The sequence below is a fragment of the Vanellus vanellus genome (assembly GCF_965231255.1).
Source record: "Vanellus vanellus genome assembly, chromosome: 3".
NCBI lineage: Eukaryota > Metazoa > Chordata > Aves > Charadriiformes > Charadriidae > Vanellus > Vanellus vanellus.
Window position 1 is genome coordinate 71,514,194 of NC_138907.1, and position 19,149 is coordinate 71,533,342.

The 19,149-nt window shown below is 41.9% G+C and overlaps 2 protein-coding genes across 2 annotated transcripts; both read right to left on the reverse strand.

Moving 5' to 3' along the window:
• Nucleotides 1–130: 130 nt before the first annotated feature.
• On the reverse strand, nt 131–13,101 carry SMPDL3A (sphingomyelin phosphodiesterase acid like 3A). Its single transcript, XM_082481174.1, has 8 exons — nt 12,892–13,101; nt 11,138–11,351; nt 9,507–9,651; nt 6,402–6,498; nt 4,975–5,153; nt 3,613–3,793; nt 1,821–1,945; nt 131–645 (listed from the first exon to the last, which is right to left on the reverse strand). Exons 1-8 carry the CDS (start codon nt 12,995–12,997, stop codon nt 334–336), a joined length of 1,359 nt encoding a protein of 452 aa, XP_082337300.1. The 5' UTR covers nt 12,998–13,101; the 3' UTR covers nt 131–333.
• A 2,558-nt stretch (nt 13,102–15,659) lies between these two features.
• FABP7 (fatty acid binding protein 7) lies at nt 15,660–18,644 on the reverse strand. Its single transcript, XM_082481563.1, has 4 exons — nt 18,413–18,644; nt 17,957–18,129; nt 17,197–17,298; nt 15,660–15,931 (listed from the first exon to the last, which is right to left on the reverse strand). The coding sequence occupies exons 1-4, from the start codon at nt 18,483–18,485 to the stop codon at nt 15,881–15,883; spliced, it is 399 nt and encodes a 132-aa protein (XP_082337689.1). The 5' UTR covers nt 18,486–18,644; the 3' UTR covers nt 15,660–15,880.
• Between the last annotated feature and the right edge of the window lie 505 nt (nt 18,645–19,149).

Below are 19,149 nucleotides of genomic sequence, written 5' to 3' on the forward strand. Positions count from 1 at the left end.
TACATTTACACACCCTGAGAAAGAGACTTGGATTTCCAAAGAACCGAGTGAGTAAATTCTAATACCACATACTTGGATGGCTGTTACAGAGGGTACAGGACACTTGAAACAACAGCAAAGTATATGGCCATTATGACATAGCCAATAAACTTTTATTTAGACGTGGAAGATGTTCTTGCTTACAAGAAGATCTAGGAAGATTGATTGCTCCCCTGAAACTCAGAGAAGTCCCACAGGCTCCCAGTCAGGTTCCATCAGTGCTTGAGCAAAAGGACGAGCAGGTTCTTTAAATCACACGCTAAAGTCAGTATCAGCATAAATTGTACAGAGACTTCATCTCCACGTTGCTTCCCGATTGACACAATCTGTGTATGAGGAGTAATCCAAATATTGGATTGCGCATATTTGGCAGGTCTTACACCCCTCTTCACAGACAATGGTTTTGTCATAACTCACAATGAAGTTACTGTAATACTGCTCAAACAGTGTACTGTGTGGCACTGATAACTGCTTGGCCACTTCATATAGGCTTTCTGGCTTCAAGTCTTCAATGCCGTAAGCTTTAGTAAAGATGTATTCTAATTTCCAGTTCGATTCATTTTTCTTGTTGGCATCTCTGAGGTCCAAGTAAAACTGCCAAAGATCCTACAGTTAAAAAAAAAAAAGAAAAGAAAAAGAAAAAATAGGCATGGCTGTATTGCTTTCTTCCCTGCTTCATTAAGTCTCTACAGTGATATATTGATTAGGAAGCTGTCACTCCTCATTATTCACAACTGAATAGAAGGTCACGTCCCACCCCAAGAGCTGGGCTTACACCCAAAGCCGGTACTTGCAGTGCGGTAATGGTAGGGGGATGGGGAGGAGAAGAAAAAGGAGCCACAAAAGGCAGCAGTGGCAGTGTTAGAGGTCTTTCCTGTCCAAACTGTAAACCAAACTCCACTGTGCTCATGTCTGCTTTAGGAGTGGGGCAAAAGGGTGAGAACCAGAAGTTTCTTTTCTGAGGGCACTGCTTGAGGGGCAGAATGGACAGAAAAAGAACGGCCCAGGGAGAACTTAAGGGAGAGACGGAGATGCAGGAGTGAAATCTGCACAAGAAAGGAGCAGCCTGTATTAGCATGGGTCTCCAGAGAGAAACCCCGATCCCAGTCAAGCTGCAGGATGCATTGTCACTGAACTCAGCGAGGTCAAGATTTTACCCTGAATTACAGAGAGAATATCAAAGTTATTCAGAGCCAAAAATAATTATACAGGATTCACTTTATCTCCAAAAATCACATGAGACTACAGAAGTGTTCTACTTTTTTCCTTCTAAATTTATCTATAATTTCCCATTAAATGTATACATTCTATGTAGGAAAGTGCGTGATTACAAAAGACATTACATGGTTAAAAGTGCTTTTCTTTATCTGCTCCTCTACACCCTTCAGAATCATTTCATGGACTGCATCCCAAAGCTCAGGCTACCACCAGCAAACCACATTGGTATGTAAACAAATCCAGGATTTAGGTGAACCTTTTTCACTGTTGCAGAGATCCCTGCAAACAGTTTTAGAATTCTGCCCAGAAAATTTCTGACTGTCTTTGATTCTACATCGTAAGAATATTCCATAGAGAACAGGAAGTACTGGGTAGTCCTGCAGGCACAGAAAGACTGACCAAGTTCTCTTTCAGATTTCATTTCCTTTGCCCAGGAAGAAAAATAATGAGTAAGCACCAAAGTTCCACCAATAGCCATAATACTACAAAGGCTGACATCTCACTGTAATTTTTAATGATGCTATATTTAAGGTCTTAAACAATGCTTTAAAATCTTTACTTACCAGCAAGCTATAATCAAGAAGATCATATTGATACAATCTGACACCAGGGTTATTGGACTCCATTTGCCATACATTCTTTACTGGGGTTACAGCAGGTGCCACAAACAAGGAATTTACTGGGTTTTCTGCAAGAAGAGGGGAAGCGAGGAAACAGTTTCCTTTCAATCATTTATTTCTCAAGCAAATGTTCTTTTAGAGAACCAACACAGCAAGAACCAGAGTAACTGGCTTAGATACGTTAGCATTTTTTTTCCCCTAGATTAACTACAGAACTGTGAACTCCTTCTCTACTTCCACCAGATAGACCAAAATCTGTGTAGAATACCACAGTACAGATCTCAGTGCATACCAGTTAAGTTTGTCCATACTAGAGGCTTCCCCCCAATTCAACTACCTGTGCAAAATAGTCTTGCCTATATGTAAGGTCTCTGTATTTTGCATATTTCTACGAAGAAATATTCAAAACTTTTAGTTGCTGTCTCCATGCTATATTTTACATGTTGCTTTACATGTCTTTTGCTTTATGCATTCATGAGCTTATTAGAAACACTCAGGTATTACCATCTGACCCTGACTTCATGCATCTAGACTAGCTCAGCACCTAGTATGTGAACACCAATCTTTACAGCAACTGAAAGATGAGGATGTATGCAGATTTTAATTAGACAGAATATGCAGGTAAGTACATTGAGAGGTTCTCTGTGGAATAAAAAAGAAGCCCTAACTGTTCCTTTGCCTGACAATATCACAGCAGTGAAATCACAAGGTCAGTCTCCAGATAAAAGCAGAAGCTTTGAAAGCTTGGAAATTAGATTCTTCTGGAGAAGGTAAAATTGAACTCAGTACACTGATGTTGGCTACAGTATTACATATATCTTGAATTCTCTGGAATTTTGTCAAGAGGAAAATGACATGAATGGAAGGCAGCCTAAAACTGTACAGATAAAAAAAACGTGTATATAGCTACATGCAATTTCACTGTTTAAATTAATCCCATGATAATGCCATGTCAAAAGGTAAATTATTTAGAATACTGTTACCCCAGTCAGCATTTTGAGCATTGCTTTTATGAGTTCATATAAAACATAAGTAAAGAGCCAATTAATATTTGGGTATTTTACATAAATCAAAGCAAATGGACCTCTCAACTATTCTATGGTACAGACTCAAATATTTAACCAGTTACTTGTTAGAGATCTTCTGTTAGAGATGTTAGAGTTCTCCATACAGCCATGCCCATGCTTAAAAATAAGGGATTACAAAGCAATAAGCAAAACTTTCAAACCTGGGTGCTTTTCTTGAAGGGAAATTAGCTGATCTAAGAGATGCAACAGGCAGAGACTTTCCTTCCCCTGCCTCCTGCTTACCCTTATCTTAATTAACTTTGAAGCAGCAGGGAGCTCAGCAGAGAGGCACAGTAATGATGCAGAAAACACAAGAACACAGAGCATGTCTGGTTGGCCTGAGAACATTCCCTTTGACACATTACACAATAGCAACTGGCTAGTATAATTTGCCCATGTCACTGAATGAGCAGAGAGGAAAGACTAGAAATTCTTGTCTACGCATAAGCATTCATTAAAAAAAAAAATAGGAAGCTTGGGGAGTCTCTTCTGACTTCAATAAAAAAAAAAGAGTCTGCCTTGAAAGGTTCTGTAGATAAATAGCAGTATTTCCCAATTACCTTTTTCAATTCTTTACAACAGAGGTTGACTAGTAAGAACATGCAAGAAAGTATTAATTTGCTTTTAATCAAGAAGAAAGAGATGAAGGATTCAACAAGCATCATTACCTTCTTCATCCAGGAGGACCATGATACTATCTCTATGTGTATGTCCAAAAAACTGCCCCGCAATAACACTACTGTATTTGCGAAAAATCTTTACCAGTCTCTCATTGTAATACTCCCTGATAGCAGTAGTATTCCTTGCATATGGCAAGTATCCTATTGGTACATGTCCTATTATATATACCTAAGGAATTAGATACAGAAAGCACAATTAGCACCTTCATTTGAAACTTATACTTTTAGCTGTAACTTAGAAATGGTTACCACAATTTCATAATGATGCTATCTCAGAAATGGCATTCTGAAAGCTTTAAATCACGTCAGTTTTGTTATACAAAATATAAACAGTAAGAATGTTTAAATTCATAATCAGAAAAAAAAAAGATTTTTTTTTTAGTTAATTCAGTATATTCTTGGGAAAGAAGTTCCAATAAATCTGTGTGTAATTTTAGGCCAAAGGAAAATCGATTATCTCAAATGAAAAAAATAAGCTACTAGGGCAAGACTTATGATTTGGCATCTCAGGGGATAGTAAGAAAAACTTATGTTAGAATATTATATAGCCTGCATGGTCAGAGAGTCACCAGAAACTTGCAAAAACTGGTTAAACCCCCCTCTGTCTGAGGTTGAGACTTGGTTCCAACTGCACACACCAACTGATACGCTGCAGGGTTTTATGAGGAAGGCAAATCTCTCCCTTCTCTTGACTGTAATACAATATTTTTAAAATTACACCACCATAGCAAAATGTAAATATGTTTCAAATTAAACACCTTTTCTGGTCAGATGATGATCCAATCCCCGCACCAATCAAACACGAGACTACAATTTATAACCTCACTTGAAAACCTGAGTATTATACGATGATTTATTATAACACTCAAATCATAGCAATTGCTGTAGCTTGGCTAAGTTTTGTCATTGACAAACTCCTTTCTAATTTCTATTTTTGATACTTGTAATTACATAAAAATATAAAATAAATATGCTAGCTTTTGTCTCAGGCCAAGGCTGCACATTTTAAAATTGAAGGCTATGAGTAAAAAGAGTTATAAACAAAAGTGAAAGTATTAAGTATTCTCATCCTGGCTGCTACAGTATTTTACATACTAGGAAAGAAAAAGCATTTTACTGTAGAATTTGAGAAACTGCATTCAATTATTTTATTAATTGATGTAGTATAATGTGCCTATTCAAGGAAGAAATATTTAAAAAATGAAAATTTGATTTTGCAGTATCTTTGGCAGCATTAATATTCTTCTAGAATCATATTTATATTTTCATTGTCTCTATTTCTTACTTCTTTTTTTTTTCTTTTCAAAGTTTAAACAAATAATGTTGATGTGTTCTGTTCACAGTCCCTACCTTTTCCTTCTTCTGTGAAGAGGTTTCTAGTATTCCCTCCAGCCAGGCAAACTGGTTGGCTGGGTCAGTGATATTCACAGTTACACTGTTGGGGCTGTAATATAAATTTGTGTTCAGACTGATTATCCTGAGTGGTTGAGAGCTATCACTGGACTCAAACAGCTGTGTGTAGAAGCCACCTGTGAAAATAAGACCAACATCATCCAAAAAATTAAAAGCTTATAAGTACAACTTTAGAATGAAAATACAGCACTGACAACATACCCAACCTTACTCTTCCTAATAAAATAGAATATGGCATGTTTATTCAAGCCACGCATCAACTTATCACAACAGAACATCTTAGGAATCTGTTTTTAGCAACACTTTAGTAGGAGAAGTTGACACTGAATTTCTTATGAATTCTTGCCTGTAATTGTCTTTGTGTTCAGCTGACAGTTTTCAGATGCAATTATCCAACTGACATGCAAGAAGTGCCCCTTAACCTTTCTTCTACAATGTTGAGATGCAGTAATTGTTAAAAAGTCCACATTTCTTGAAATACTGCAAATATATAGGTTCCTCCAAGAAGAACTGTTTGAGTTTAGTAGCCTTGTACTTTGAAAGTAATTTAACTTCGGACTGGAATACGATGAAAAGTAAAGCTCACGTTTTTCAGTTCAAGTTCCTGTAACTCTTCATGGCATATAGAGCTTCTTCAAAAGGTGCAATTTCATGGACTTCAATGGAGCCGTGGCAACAGACCTACAACAATGTATCTTAAGGTCTGGCTCTTTTAGTTTTATTTTTCCTACTAGAGTTTCTACTTCCACTCTTACCCAGAACTCCTCATTCAGGACACAAAACCACAAATTAAACTTTCAAACCCCTAATGTTTCAGCGGATTAGAAATTGGGTTCAGTCCTTTGCTAAAAAGATAAATCATAATTAGGATATCAATATTCTCCCAGTTTTGTAATTTGGACACAAATATGATGCAATTAACAGTATAATCACAAAGACTATCATAACTCAAACAAATATGTGCCTATGAATATGCTCTTAGATACATATATTACCAAAACAGAATCAACATTTCATCAATTTTTTTTACAACCAAATTTAAGTCTTCTGGGCATCACACGCCTTTATCTAAAAAGTATTATGAGGTCTTGAAGGCAGCAAGATATTTCACATGCATTGGTACAAAGCCAATAATACTGCACATGTTACAAGAAGCAGTAATTATTGCATCAGAAGAGAATAAATGTACCCTGAAAATAAGCATTGCTATTCAAAAAGACAAGTAACTTCTTCCAGGAGAAACATTACACATAATCCATTGTGTTGATCCATCCTATGAGACTTAGCTAAACAAACAGGACAAATCTATAGAAACATTAGTTCTCTAAGCCCTAGCTTTAAAATGCATTACTGGCATATTTTACCTTTTCTGAAGGTATTGATTGCTTCATCAGTTAGCCATGGTTTCCAGAAATCTGCTACAGCGTTGTAAACTTCACTGGTAGTTACAGGGAGCTGATCCTGTGAGAAAGCAGAACCTGCCTAAGTCTTAGCATTCAGACACACAGACAAAAAAAAAAAAAAGTCACTAAATTTTCCCACCTGACCTCTCACATAACACAAGTGTACCCAGTCATTACCAGGAGGAACTCAAGAAAGGAAAAAAAACTTCTGAATATCCAGTATTGCTGATCAGGAACAAATGCCTGTCTTAGAACTGACTGCAGGGCCTTGTTAATGCATTGGTAAACTAATGCCAGAATTATTTCAAGCCTTAGGAGCACAGCAGAGTAGAAAACCATACATTCTGCAAAATTAATAAATATATAAACTGAAGATTCAAAGTCTAAAAATGAAGCCTCTTGGAGGAAAAGCTTGGAATAAGCTTCTTTTATAGAAGGTGAATTTTTCAAGCAACTTGGGGTTCATAGCAGCTCTCCAAAACTCCACTACGGGCCTCAGAAATGTTCTGGTGAAATTCACAAATATTCCATGATAGCCTGTAGTTCTAGTAAAACGTAAAAGAAAAATTTTGTCAATGTTTTCCCCCACCAGCTCTAATTAGGACTGTAGCACTCTTCAGTCTGAGCCAAGCAATGCCCAAGCGCCACAGCCTGATAAGAGCCATGCTCTCGTCTAGCCCTGACAGGAAGATCCCAGCCTGTCCTTGCCTTTCCTAAAATATCTGCTTGGATTCTTGGTGCTAGAAGAAAAAAAACAGAGGTCAAAAAATAGGAACAGTATTACAGTGCGTGTTTTCTTAAACATAAAATCTGACCTTTCTGAGATCTTTGAAACTAAACCTACGTTATTAAAGGCTTAGGCTCTAAGTCTCTGTCTAGGAGCAGTGCAATCAGAAGTCTGTTCAGACGTTTGCTGCTTGCAGTGCACAGATACTAGTTATTAAGAAAGCTTTGAGCCATACCAGTTCAGCCAGAGCTAACAGTCACTAACAGACACAGCAAAACCTCATCTCAGATAAGAGGCTATGTTATGGACTGAAGGTGGTTTGGACCCAGGCCAGTCAGCGCTCTGTGAACTTGAGGATTAGACAGCAGTTTGGGAATTTGTTTTAAGCAGGGCAAGGACGTGAAACAAATAAGACTATGCAGAAAGACCGAGGTCACAATATATGATCTGAAAGGTACCCCAATGCTTGATTAACCTGAGTAGTATTTTTAATAGGCTCTGCAAGAAAAATCACCCAAGACTCTTAAATTGTTAAGACGGACAGGTCAGAACACAATAAAGAGCACTAAAATTCCTCAGTGCATGGTGAGCACGCAGCTTTCATACTTGCTCTGGAACAGCCTGCACTGTGTGGCTTGCTCCACATCGCTTCCAGTCTATGGGACATTTGCCAAGCATGTCCATATGAAAAACAGAAATGTCATCAACAGCCAAAAAAAAAAAAAAACCCAAAAAAAAACAACCCAGCAACCTGAAATGACCCCATAGTTGGGAATTTCTGATCCCGTGGTCTTTTTCAAACGGTAACAGAAAAGTATGTCAATTCTGCGCATTGGTGAACCCTGCCATTTCAAAGCACAGCGTCACAGAAACACTCCTGTGCGGTGCTGTGCAAAGAGAACTACAACAGTTATTCCAATCAGCAGCCTGCTTCAAAACACTATTTGCTGCCCCTCTGCCCCTCTTGACCATCTTTTTTCCGTCTTCAGATTTAATTTCACAAACAAAACTCACATTTGTTGGAAAAGTGACTACATTGTTTGTCTACAAGGTTACTGCATACAGGTTTTTTTTCATCTATATCAAAGGAGACTGCTGAATGCAACTATTCTCTGTTAGGATTTTTTAAAAAACAAAACAAAATGAAAACAAAACATTGACTGAGACTTCAGTTAAGGTGTTATTCATCAAAATACTTTACGAGGGGTTTCTGGTGAACCAATCTGGCCCCTGTCAGTGCATATGACAACCTGAAGCTGCAATACCAGAGTAAGAACACGAGAGATTGAAGTACAAGCTTGGTTCGTGCACTCACATTTCCAAGATATGTTTAGCTCTTACTTTGCCTCTCACGTTTCCCTTTCCCCTCTCTGAGCACCTCTGTTACTCCCTGATTTGGGAATCACTAACTCCAACAATGATACAGGCAATGATACAATCACCTACTACACGAAGATACACCGTGATAGGCCTAATGAATAACACAGAAAGCTGCAATAAAAGTCTTTGGGGGTGTGAAGGGGTGTTACTGAATTCCCATCAGATATTTCAAACAAAATATTTTAGTTGACCTGCTCCACATCCCTTCCGATCCCCTCAGATCCAATGACAGAATTTGCTTCTCAGTCCTGTTTGCTGCCAGATCAACCCACAATATGCTTTAAAGGACACATGAAGCAACTGTTTACTTTTGAGCTATGCCAAGAACAATATTCACAGAACACTGAAAGTAAAAAAACACTGTCCTCAGCTGCAATGGCACACACATATCCAATAAATTATCAATGCAAATATTTCTAAGTGTCCAATAAGGAAAGAAAAAAATACCTATTTTTAATAAGTGGGAAAACTGTGGGAACATTACAAAAATTCTGCCATTACTCTGACAAAAAAAAATCCAGTGATGTCAGCAGGCATATTTCCAGTAGGCTTTGAATCCTACCATGGGCTCACAGATACATTAAGGATGTAATTTCTCTTAGATTAAGTTATTGTACACACATGCATGACTTACACAGCAAGAAAAAAAAAAAGTGTGTATGAGACATGGTGGTTCTAAGCCATGAGGAAAAATTAGCAGTAAATTTGCATGACCTCAGGCAACGTACAGATTTTACCTGGCATCAACATTTGCTTGGATAACTTAACACACAAAGAGAGATGAACTTTCTGTTCTCGACTGGTATTATTTCTAATTTTAAATGCTAGTTGGAGAATTGTAGAATAATGTTTCCAGAATAATAGTTACATAAATTCAACTCTTATTTTTCACACCTGCTTTCTGAGGGGTTAGCAACACACTCAATATGATATATAAACAAATTTCTAACTTGTTTTACCTGTGGCCAATAGTCATGATTGCCCAAGGCTGGGAAAACCTGAAGATCTGGAAAGAAATTACGAATAGTAGAACTCATATTGCCAATGATGCTAATGACCAACTTTGTGGAGAGTTCTTTTACAGGAACATGAGGAGGGCTATCTCTGAAAAAGGAAAAGGCTTTATTAACAAAGGTTTATTAGCAACATAAGGAAAGGCAAAAAATTCTGCAAACACACCTACATTCAGCACGTACGTATACACACTCTTTAATTAAAACCATGGAATTGCGTGAAACGCTCTCTGCAAAGGATATTTTTTAAAAAGTAGACTGTTTATCCTATGATTCACATTTATCATAACTAAGATTTCTTAGAAATTAAGTTAATTCAACTCCATCATTTTGAGCTACTGTGCAGTTTGGGTTATATAACTTCTGTCATCTGCACAACCTTGTAAGTTTATTCTTCCCCTTCTAACAACACCCTGTTGAAAATTAAGTACAATAAGGTAAGTGAAATAAATTAACCACTTGCCTTTACATATTCGTATTTCTTAACACCCTTCCCCCAGCAAAATTAAGTGACATAACACATATAACCTTTCCAGCAAAAAAGACCCCGCTATTGATAAACAAACTTAGTTCTCACAAACACTCAAAGATACTAATGTCTTTGATAAATTATCCATTGATGTATGCCATAAAAAATTATGTGATGGGAGAAAGGAAAATTTTTCTATGGCAGAAGGGTAAATTAATGCTATCTTTTATGAATACCCAGAAAGTACCAGGGCATGGTACTATTGAGGTACTCATATGCCTCCCTTTCACACGTCTTTCTCCAGTCCCACTGCTAAGGCACACAAAGCCTCACAGGTAACACCTGTGTGAGAGAGAGTATTATTACGCCCATTTTCTAATAAGAAAGATTGGCACAGAAAATGTAAACGTTTTACTCAACAGGGGGCTACACACATCCAAGATACTGTAAAGAGCGACTGTGAAACCACACTTTCTTTAGAAGCAGATGCAGCTATGAGTGATAGTAATGAAGAGAGAGACAGCATCCATGACACTTATTCTCCCCCTGCTAGCCCCTGGTCTAGAATTCATACAGGCACCAAACCTAAATGGTAACTTTATACACTTAAAAAAAAATAAATACGTAAGCTATAGTATTACTAGATTCTAGTTACCTCTTACAGAACCAAATAAAATATAGTTAAAGGGTATCTTCTAAAAAGGGATGCACTTTAGATTTAATAACCTCAAGACCTACAGAGTCCAATACCTCCCATCATAATTAATTCCAGTCAGTTATTCCTCTGATCTTTCTTTTTGCTTTTTCCACTTCCCACCCTCCCTGCACCATTTCTACTAACTTACACTAATACAGTCATGTGGTAAACGTCCCAATGGACAAGTCCGACAGCATCCAGAAATTGCTACAGAAATCACAATCTCTTCCTCAGGCCTTATATCCTCACTCAGACTTCCACTTACTAGCCATTTGGAAACTAAAGGGACTATTTAAAAGTAGCATTTGTGAGATACTAAACTCCGATCTATTGGTGCAAATATAAACTTGTGAATTACTGCACTATATGGTCAAAAGCTTTAACTGCAAAGCGACATGAACACTTACTTACCCCGTCCAAATCATGAATGAAACCTGCTGTTTTGAATCCTTCATGAATGCAAATGCTGACAAAATAAGCTGATATGGAGAATCACACAAAAAGTCTCCAAAAGGGCCTGGGTCGGAGGCATTGGCTCCTTTGGAAGAAGAACAAACTTTGGTGCGATCAGGGGTAATGTGGTAAGTCGGATCTAAATGTAGGTCAGATACATGCCAGAACTGCCCTATTTTCAGAAAACAAAAATTAAAGAAAATGCATTATTTGCATTTGAACTGGATATACATGGGTAATGCCAGGTTTGCTCCAGTTTGTCTACTGCTATTCCTCTTTCAAGTTTTGAAAAGGAGAATAAATTTAACAAATGGTTGATTAGCCCATCTGATAAGTGCAGGCAAGCTCTGCATTCCTGACAAGTCCTTTACGTAGTCTGCTTAACAAAACTAAAAACAGAAGCAGATGCATAGGTTTAAGCTATTCAGCAGAAAAAACAGTGGAGGTTGTTAAGGACTGGAAAATCAGCTCCTTTTCCTTAATTGCAATTTGGAAACTGAAGAGTAGAGGTGACAGGACTTCTCCACTCCACCTGAAAAGAAAGGGAGTTGCATTTTTATTATTTTTCCAGACCTTCCCTGGCTGGAAGCTACTATAAAAGATCACAGCCTAGAAAGAAAGGCATGAAACAGCACGCGTGCAAAACTTTCAAAGCTCCTCTTCTCCCCAGCAGGCACAGCAGCAAAGAGACTGGGCTTCTCACCAGAGAGAGGTGTGTGTCAGCCTTACCTACTCACTACTTTCCAGGCTGACACATTCTCAGCCACTGCTACTTAGCACTGCACGGAGAAGGGAGCCAAGAAGTATACGAACATGGTGAACAAGATGAATTAAACTTGTATTAGGCTTCAAGTTGCATGTAAAACAAGAGTAATTTCTTTCTGTCAGTTTCTAAGCGCTTGGGAAAAGCACACATGTATCTGGGATAGTGGTTGTGATACGGGGACAGATACAAATCGATTTTTCCCAAGGTCCCATGCTCGCTCTGTGGCAGAGCGGGCACCACCACGCCACACCACCGGCCCCGGCGGAGTTTCAAGTTCAGGACCTTGGCAACCCTGCAGAGCCGTGGCTCCTACCAGCAGGAGGGAGCCAGAGGAACGCCTGCACCCCGCGGCGGGTTCGGGACAGAGGAGAATCCTGCGGGAACCGTTTCGCGGCACTCACCTGCGGGCGCAGTACCCGCCTTTAAAGGTGAGGTGGGTACGGTGGGTGCCGCGGGACACCGCGCCACAGGCCGGGCAAGGCCCGGCTCGGCTCGGCTCACCTGCCACCCTCGGCAGCGCCAGCCTACCTTGCCTAACTAAATACAAACCCCATTTAACTCCCCCCCCCCCCCCCCGAGTACTGATGTGTTTACTTATCTAAAAGTTGAAGCCCGTTGGGACAGGGAATACTGCAACACTCCACGCCGCGGGAAGGGGGGGGGGGGGATAGGAGGCGCACATTCCCCGGGCCTCCCTCCCGCCGCCGGGCCCTCACACCGGCCGCACGGAGGGGCGGGCGGCTCCCCCCCTGCTGGGCCTCCCTCCGCCGGGGAGGCACCGCCGCTGCCGCCCGGGGCCGGGCTGCCCCTCACCCGCCTCCCCCCATTCTCTACGGCCGGCCCGGCCCGAGCCGGGCCCCTGCCCGCCGTCACCCTGCGCGGGGGCGGCCCCGCTCAGCCGCTGTCCCTACCCCTGCCCCCCCCGCCCCGGCCCCGGCGGACTCACCCCCAGCGGCGCGGGGCTGCGGACCGGCCGGCGCCGCCTCCAGCGCCGAGCAGAGCAGCGCCAGGCCGAGGGCCAAGCGGGCGGCGCGTCCCCCCCGCAGCTCCATGTCGGCCGTGCCCGACCGACGGCTCAGCTCATGTGACAGCCCCGGCGCGGAGCGAAAGGGCGAGCCCGGGATGGCTTGTGCAAGCCCCGGCCCTTCGTTGCCTCCCCGGGGCTGCCGGAAGCCGCCGACACCCGCGCCCCGCCCGAACGACCGGGGGCCAAAAGCCGCCCCGGGTCGGGGCGCCCCGCTGTGGCGGGGGTTGGGGAGGACCGTTGCTGTCGCCTCAGGCGGCTGTGCCGGGGTGACCTTGAGGAGGTGCCACCCCCAGGTCGGAGCCACCCCCTCGCAGGAAGCCAGCCTGGCCGCGGGAAGGGGTAAACTCACGGCAGCAGTAGATTTGAGGCGGCCTCGAAGGAAGGTGAGGCGGGAAGGCTCCTTTCCCCGCTCGGCCGGTGGCCTGTGGCACCCGGGGGGCCTGTCCCATGGAGGCCTGTGCCGAGCCGAGCCGAGCCATGCCGGCAGCCCTGGGCACAGCCTGCCCCGGCCCCGAGCCGGCCGCGCTCGGGCACCTCACGGGGGAGGAGGGTCGAGCATCTTTGGGAAGGAAGGTTTCTCACAGTGTATGTGTAAAAAATGGATCCTGGTTACTTAACATGCTCTAAAATTAAAGCAGCTGATGAGCTCTGCCGTTAAGTACACCTCTAGCCCAGCTTAAGGAAAACGCTGAGGTGTATTGTGAATTTGAGCCTCCATTGCTAAGGCTTTATGGTAGCGGAGTGGCTCTACTGCTGGAGTCAGAGTAGTTTCTGGTGAGGAAGAGCGCTCGGTGTCAGCTCTAGGAGCAGACCAGAATAACGATGTCTGGGATCCCGTAGCTGTCCCCAAGCCATCCTGCCGCTCACGGTGCAGTTTGGTTCACATCTGCTTTCCAGGGCTTTGCACAGCCATTTTACCAGCAGCTGGAAGTCTCTTGTGTCAGTATTTTCCTCGCTTTTCCCCTGCTCTGAGCAGTGCCACACACACTTCTCCATTTTTCTCTCCCTTATCTAATTTGACATTGATATTTCTCATTTTTAGAATAGCAAAATACTTCACCACTAAGCTTCATGATGGTTTTGTGTGACTTACAGAACGTATGTATGTAGGGAATTTTTTTAATTCATGACCCCACAAATCACTTGTCATGAAGATGAATGCCAGTACTGGGGACCCAAGTCTTTTCGCCAATGACGAAGGAAAAGCAGCTGCTCCTGCTTTTCTGAGAAAGGGTGGCTGGGCTGGACAGTCACGTGGCAAAGGCACCCACAGGCAAACAGGCAGCAATAGAGGGGAGAGAGATGAAAGCTGTATCACGTACTGAAGCTGAGGATTAAATGAGCTAATAAAACCAAAGGGCAGAAGATGCTATTTAAACATACCTTGTAATATCCACCAAATAAAACATATTTATAGTGGTTCATAATTAAAGACTCTTAGTGTTCTGCACAAGAGAAAACAGACTTGGATGTTCCTTTCAGGCAGCTTCTTTGTGAAAAAGTAAAGCGAACATTAACTCTTGCATTTGTGTTGGTTAGGTGCCATAGTTGAGTCTGAACTTTTATCAGATCAGTGAGATGAGCTACTCGTATCATCCTAACTATCCAGGCAAGCAAGAAGCCAGTTCCCATGATATCACCTAGCAGATCTGAAGGATGGCACAGTGCAGTATCAGGCCTGGGAATTTGCGCAGGACACCCCTCCTGCACTGCCCTCTGCACCCACACACCCCGGAGTAATTACCAGTAAAACGCCACAGCTCATCTCTGCCTTTGCTTTAAAGGTTGTAGGTAGCTACACCTCCATGGGGTCCACTGAGTCATTGTGTCAGAAAACATGGACCCTCCAAACAATCTCCTCTATGCTGCCAGCAACCTGTTTCAATCTGAAGTGTAGGGCAGTTTCCCACCCTGGTCTTTTTGGGAATATTCTTCAGGAATAAGGTTTTCATTTCTCTCTTTCAAGTAGAATTTTATTTTAAATTGCTCACAGTGCAAACTGTTATCTCCTATGCAAATTAACTATGAAACTACAACTCAGGGAGGGGAATCTCAGAAGGTTTGTCTTATACTGTTTTCCTCTCACTGCTGTGGAGACTGATAAAAGATAAACTTTATTCTTGAGGTTCCCCCAGTCATGCCCTTTGTCATGGTGGTCCTTTCCTCCCATCCTGTGAAACACTTCAATCTTTTGTATATTAGCAAAAAAGCCCACCAAAACAAATGAAAAACTCTCGTAACTATTAAAACCAACATTACAGGATCCCCCCCCAACATCTATCTATAGGCTGTCTATCTATTGGCCTTCGCATGCACTGGATAAGAAGTTCCCAGTGAAGAGAGGAGCTGAAACTGGCTTGAGCCTCTCACTTCTCTGCCTGCATATATAAAGACAGGGGCTTTAGATTTCTCCAGCAAAAAGTAGCCACTGAAGTAGAGTGAGGGCAATTTTTCGTATCCCACATACTCTACATCACAGAGGGAAGCTGGTGCATCGTTGTGCACCACATGCTTTTCTGCTGTTTCACTCAGAAAAAGGAATATCTGACAACTCCCTCCACAACACTGGAATATTAGCTGATTAAATGCAAAAGGAGCACACGTTTAAAAAACTTTTTAATTTCTGTTTGATCTGCATTCCAAAACAATTCAAATATGTTCCATTTAGTGTAAAAAAGAGAGGCAAGTGTTTCAGAAATTTAATGCCAAATTTAACCTGTTTCACTATACAGCACAAGCTTGCCAATTTGATGGCATAAATTTTTTTTTAAAAAAAAAAAAACAACACCCCCCAAAAACTCTTTATTAACCTTTCATGCCAGAAATGTGCATTTTAGTTACGCTCAATTATGGATGGTACATTAATCCATCCAGCAGAAGTAACATCTGGACAGAGGTCAGGTAAACTCTACGCTTTCTCATAGTGGCGAACAGCAACCACATCACCAAAGGTGAGAGTCTGCAAGTCCAAGGAAAAGACAGACACGTTAGATGCTGGACCGTCTTCTGTAATGACTTAACACATATTCACAAGTCCATGTGAGAGCAAGGTTGTTTTACATTATACAGAAAAAACAAGTTGGTCTAAATTATTGGTATTTTAAATGAACAAGTGGAAAAACCTCAAAAGTTATGGGTCCCATAATAAACATAACTTTCTCCTTGCTGCTTTCAAACCCAAGAAGCACATCATGCACATGTACAAAGACAACTAAAGTAAGACTAGAAATGACGGTTTAGCTTTTCTAATTTTGTGAATGTAAGTTCTTAAATACAGCATTGTTCTAATACATATTTAACACTTACTTTTCCAAAGCTGATCACATTGCAAAATGTGCAATCTAAAATTCCATATAAATATGCCCATATTCTATACTATTATGCATAGGCATATGCTTAAGGAGAACTTTGAACTAAAATAAATGCATTCTGTGGACTCATGTAGCTAGAACTACCAAATATTTTAGTTACTGCAGTTGTGCAGAACACTAGCTACACTGTGTGAGCTTTGGAGGTATTTCCTGAAGTGGAACAGGGCAACTTGCCGTGTTCAAATTCCAAAGGAATTGGTTTCTGTATAGGTGTGTAGCTGTTTCCAAAAACAAAGCATGTATTTTCCCTTGAATCGCCTGGCACATCATGTTGCTCTGACCGTACGGTTTAAGGTTTTAATTATCTGGAAGTCTCCATCCATACAGATACTCTCCAAAGTATTTAGAAAACCAGATAGGAGAAATAAACCCTTTATTATTAAATATGAAAATGCTATTACCTCCTGCAATATTGTAATTTTATTTTCCTAGGAAAATACTTGTTCTGTGTAATTAAATATTATTTATGCGTGCACATATTAAACAAGTTTTTAAAGAAATCTAAATTAGCACTGGCAACAGATCATTGCCTATATAATCAAGAATTTTGTATCTTCTCCAGCTCATCAGGACTTTTTTTTTTCCTGCCTGGGCACTTACACAAAGTCTAGAGAGAACATACACACTCAGAAAATCCACAGGCTGTCCTGCCTAAAACCCCTAGCAATTTTTCAGTTGTCAGTAAAACAAGATACAAACCAAACCAAATATTTGAGAAAATCTCTGCTAGCTTTCCCCACCAATTAGTTTAAGGGTTTGTGTATAAGTAACACTATCTGTTTGTAAAGCTTGAGGAGATAAATGTGAGGAGTGCTAGCGGTGTATGTGAATGCTCAGCGAGCTTTATACTTACCATTACCATTTTGCCATCCTTTATTTCTCTCACAAAGTTTGTCTCTTTGCCGTCCCACTTCTGTACGTGCACTAGCTTGTCTCCATCCAGGGTCACAACCGACTGTGAGATACCAAGAAACACAAAGACACGCATTTATTTGGGGTATTTGGGATTCTGCTCACACATTCAACATGCGCTATTCTATTGAATTCTCTTCAATAGATGGATGTGGATGTAGAATGATAAAGTAGTCCCAGCCATTTTAAAGCCAAGCCCATGAATCATCCTCATTTTAAGCATGAACTCCGTACAATTCTTGTTTGTGTCAAAGGATGAAAAAAATTGTTTTCTGTGAGTTCCAGTCTCACAAGAACCACTGTTTCAGATATGCTTGGTGAAAACATTTACGTTAAGCCCCCAAAGATGCTGGGAAGAAGGTATTTTCCCATTTCAACTGGAAAAAGTTACTCCAAACTATGTTTGGATGGAAAGAAAAGAGGGCAGCTAACACAATTCTCTTCAACACTGGAAAGCAGACAGGGGGCTGGCAACAAAACGCACTGCTTCAGACAAGGCACAGCATAAGCAGGCAAGTAAGATGCAATCTTGTCTTTTTTTCCTGTCCCTTACAGTGCTACAACTGGCACTAGCAGAAGTTAGTGTTTTTTTTTTTTTTTTTTTCCTTTGACCCTACCAGAGATACAGCGGCGGGGGCGGTCGTGGGGAGGAAGAAAAAGAGAAAAAAAAAGAAGCCACTGCAGCCCCAGATTTCACTTACTTTGCAGTTTCTGTCATCGGGGGTAGTTTCATCAAATTCCTCTCCGAGTTTAAAGCTGATTTCTGTGTTTTTGAAAGTGCTCTGAGTCCTGATCACTACTTTGTCCCCCTCGCTGCTGATAATCACAGTGGGTTTAGTCACATTCCCCACCTGCCGTGTTGCAAACCCCACTCCTAGACCATCAAGGGGAAAAAAAAGGAAATCCATCAGGTTTAACTTTTTTTTTGTTTTTCCCCGCACATCGAGGTACAGAAACCTCCTCCCCTGCTACCGCAGTGAAATGCTACTTTTTCTGCTTCGTTTGTGCCTTCATACCTAAAGGATCCATAGGTACCCCCCTCAACACATCCAACACTTTTTTTTTTTTTTTTTTTTTTTTTTTTTAAGTTTTTCCCCCCAGGATGGTGCTAAATTCCATCTCTCCCGAACGTGCCGCTGCCGCCCGGCCGTACCTACCCAGCGCCTTCATGTACTCGTCGAAGTTGTGGCTGTCCACCAGCTTCCAGGTGGCGCAGAAAGCCTCGACCATGGCGGCCGCCTGCGAAACCGGGTAGCGGATAGCGGGAAGCGCCGCTGCCGTCCCCGCCGTGTCTCCCCCCACCGCATTTAAAGCCGCCGCACCGGCGGGGGGTCGGGTAGAGCCGTGATCCGCCTCCGCCACCCCCGCCCCCCGCCCCCGAGGACAGGGCCTGGGGCGGCGGGGACGGCGGGGAGCGACCTCCCCCTTCGGGAGGAGGAAGGGGCGCGGTGGTGGTGGGGTTGTCCCCGGGTAGGGAAAGGGAGATGGCTGCCTACGGCACTGCTCCTCCCTCACCTGAGGCACCCCAGGGGCTCCCACCGACATCTCAAGTGGGTTTGGGGGTTGGTTTATTATTTTATTACTATTATTGTTTTTTAGAAAGCAGCCTGTCTCCATGGGGACGCGTGCAGTTTTCCAGACCTACAGGCTTGGGTGGGTTCCAGTCGTGCATCCAGCTCTTTCAGCTCTCCTAAGGAAACTTCGGGGGGCTAAGTGGAAGATTGCTGTGATGTAAGAACAAAGCTCAACAGTGGTCTGGCCATACAAAATATAAACAATTTCGGGTATTTTCCTAATAATTTCAGATTGGTTTTTGGCTGTCATTTGCGTTTCTTTCAGGCTTTTGTAGTATGGCACATTCTTTGGGAGTAGGGCAAGTGATGCTTATGATGGG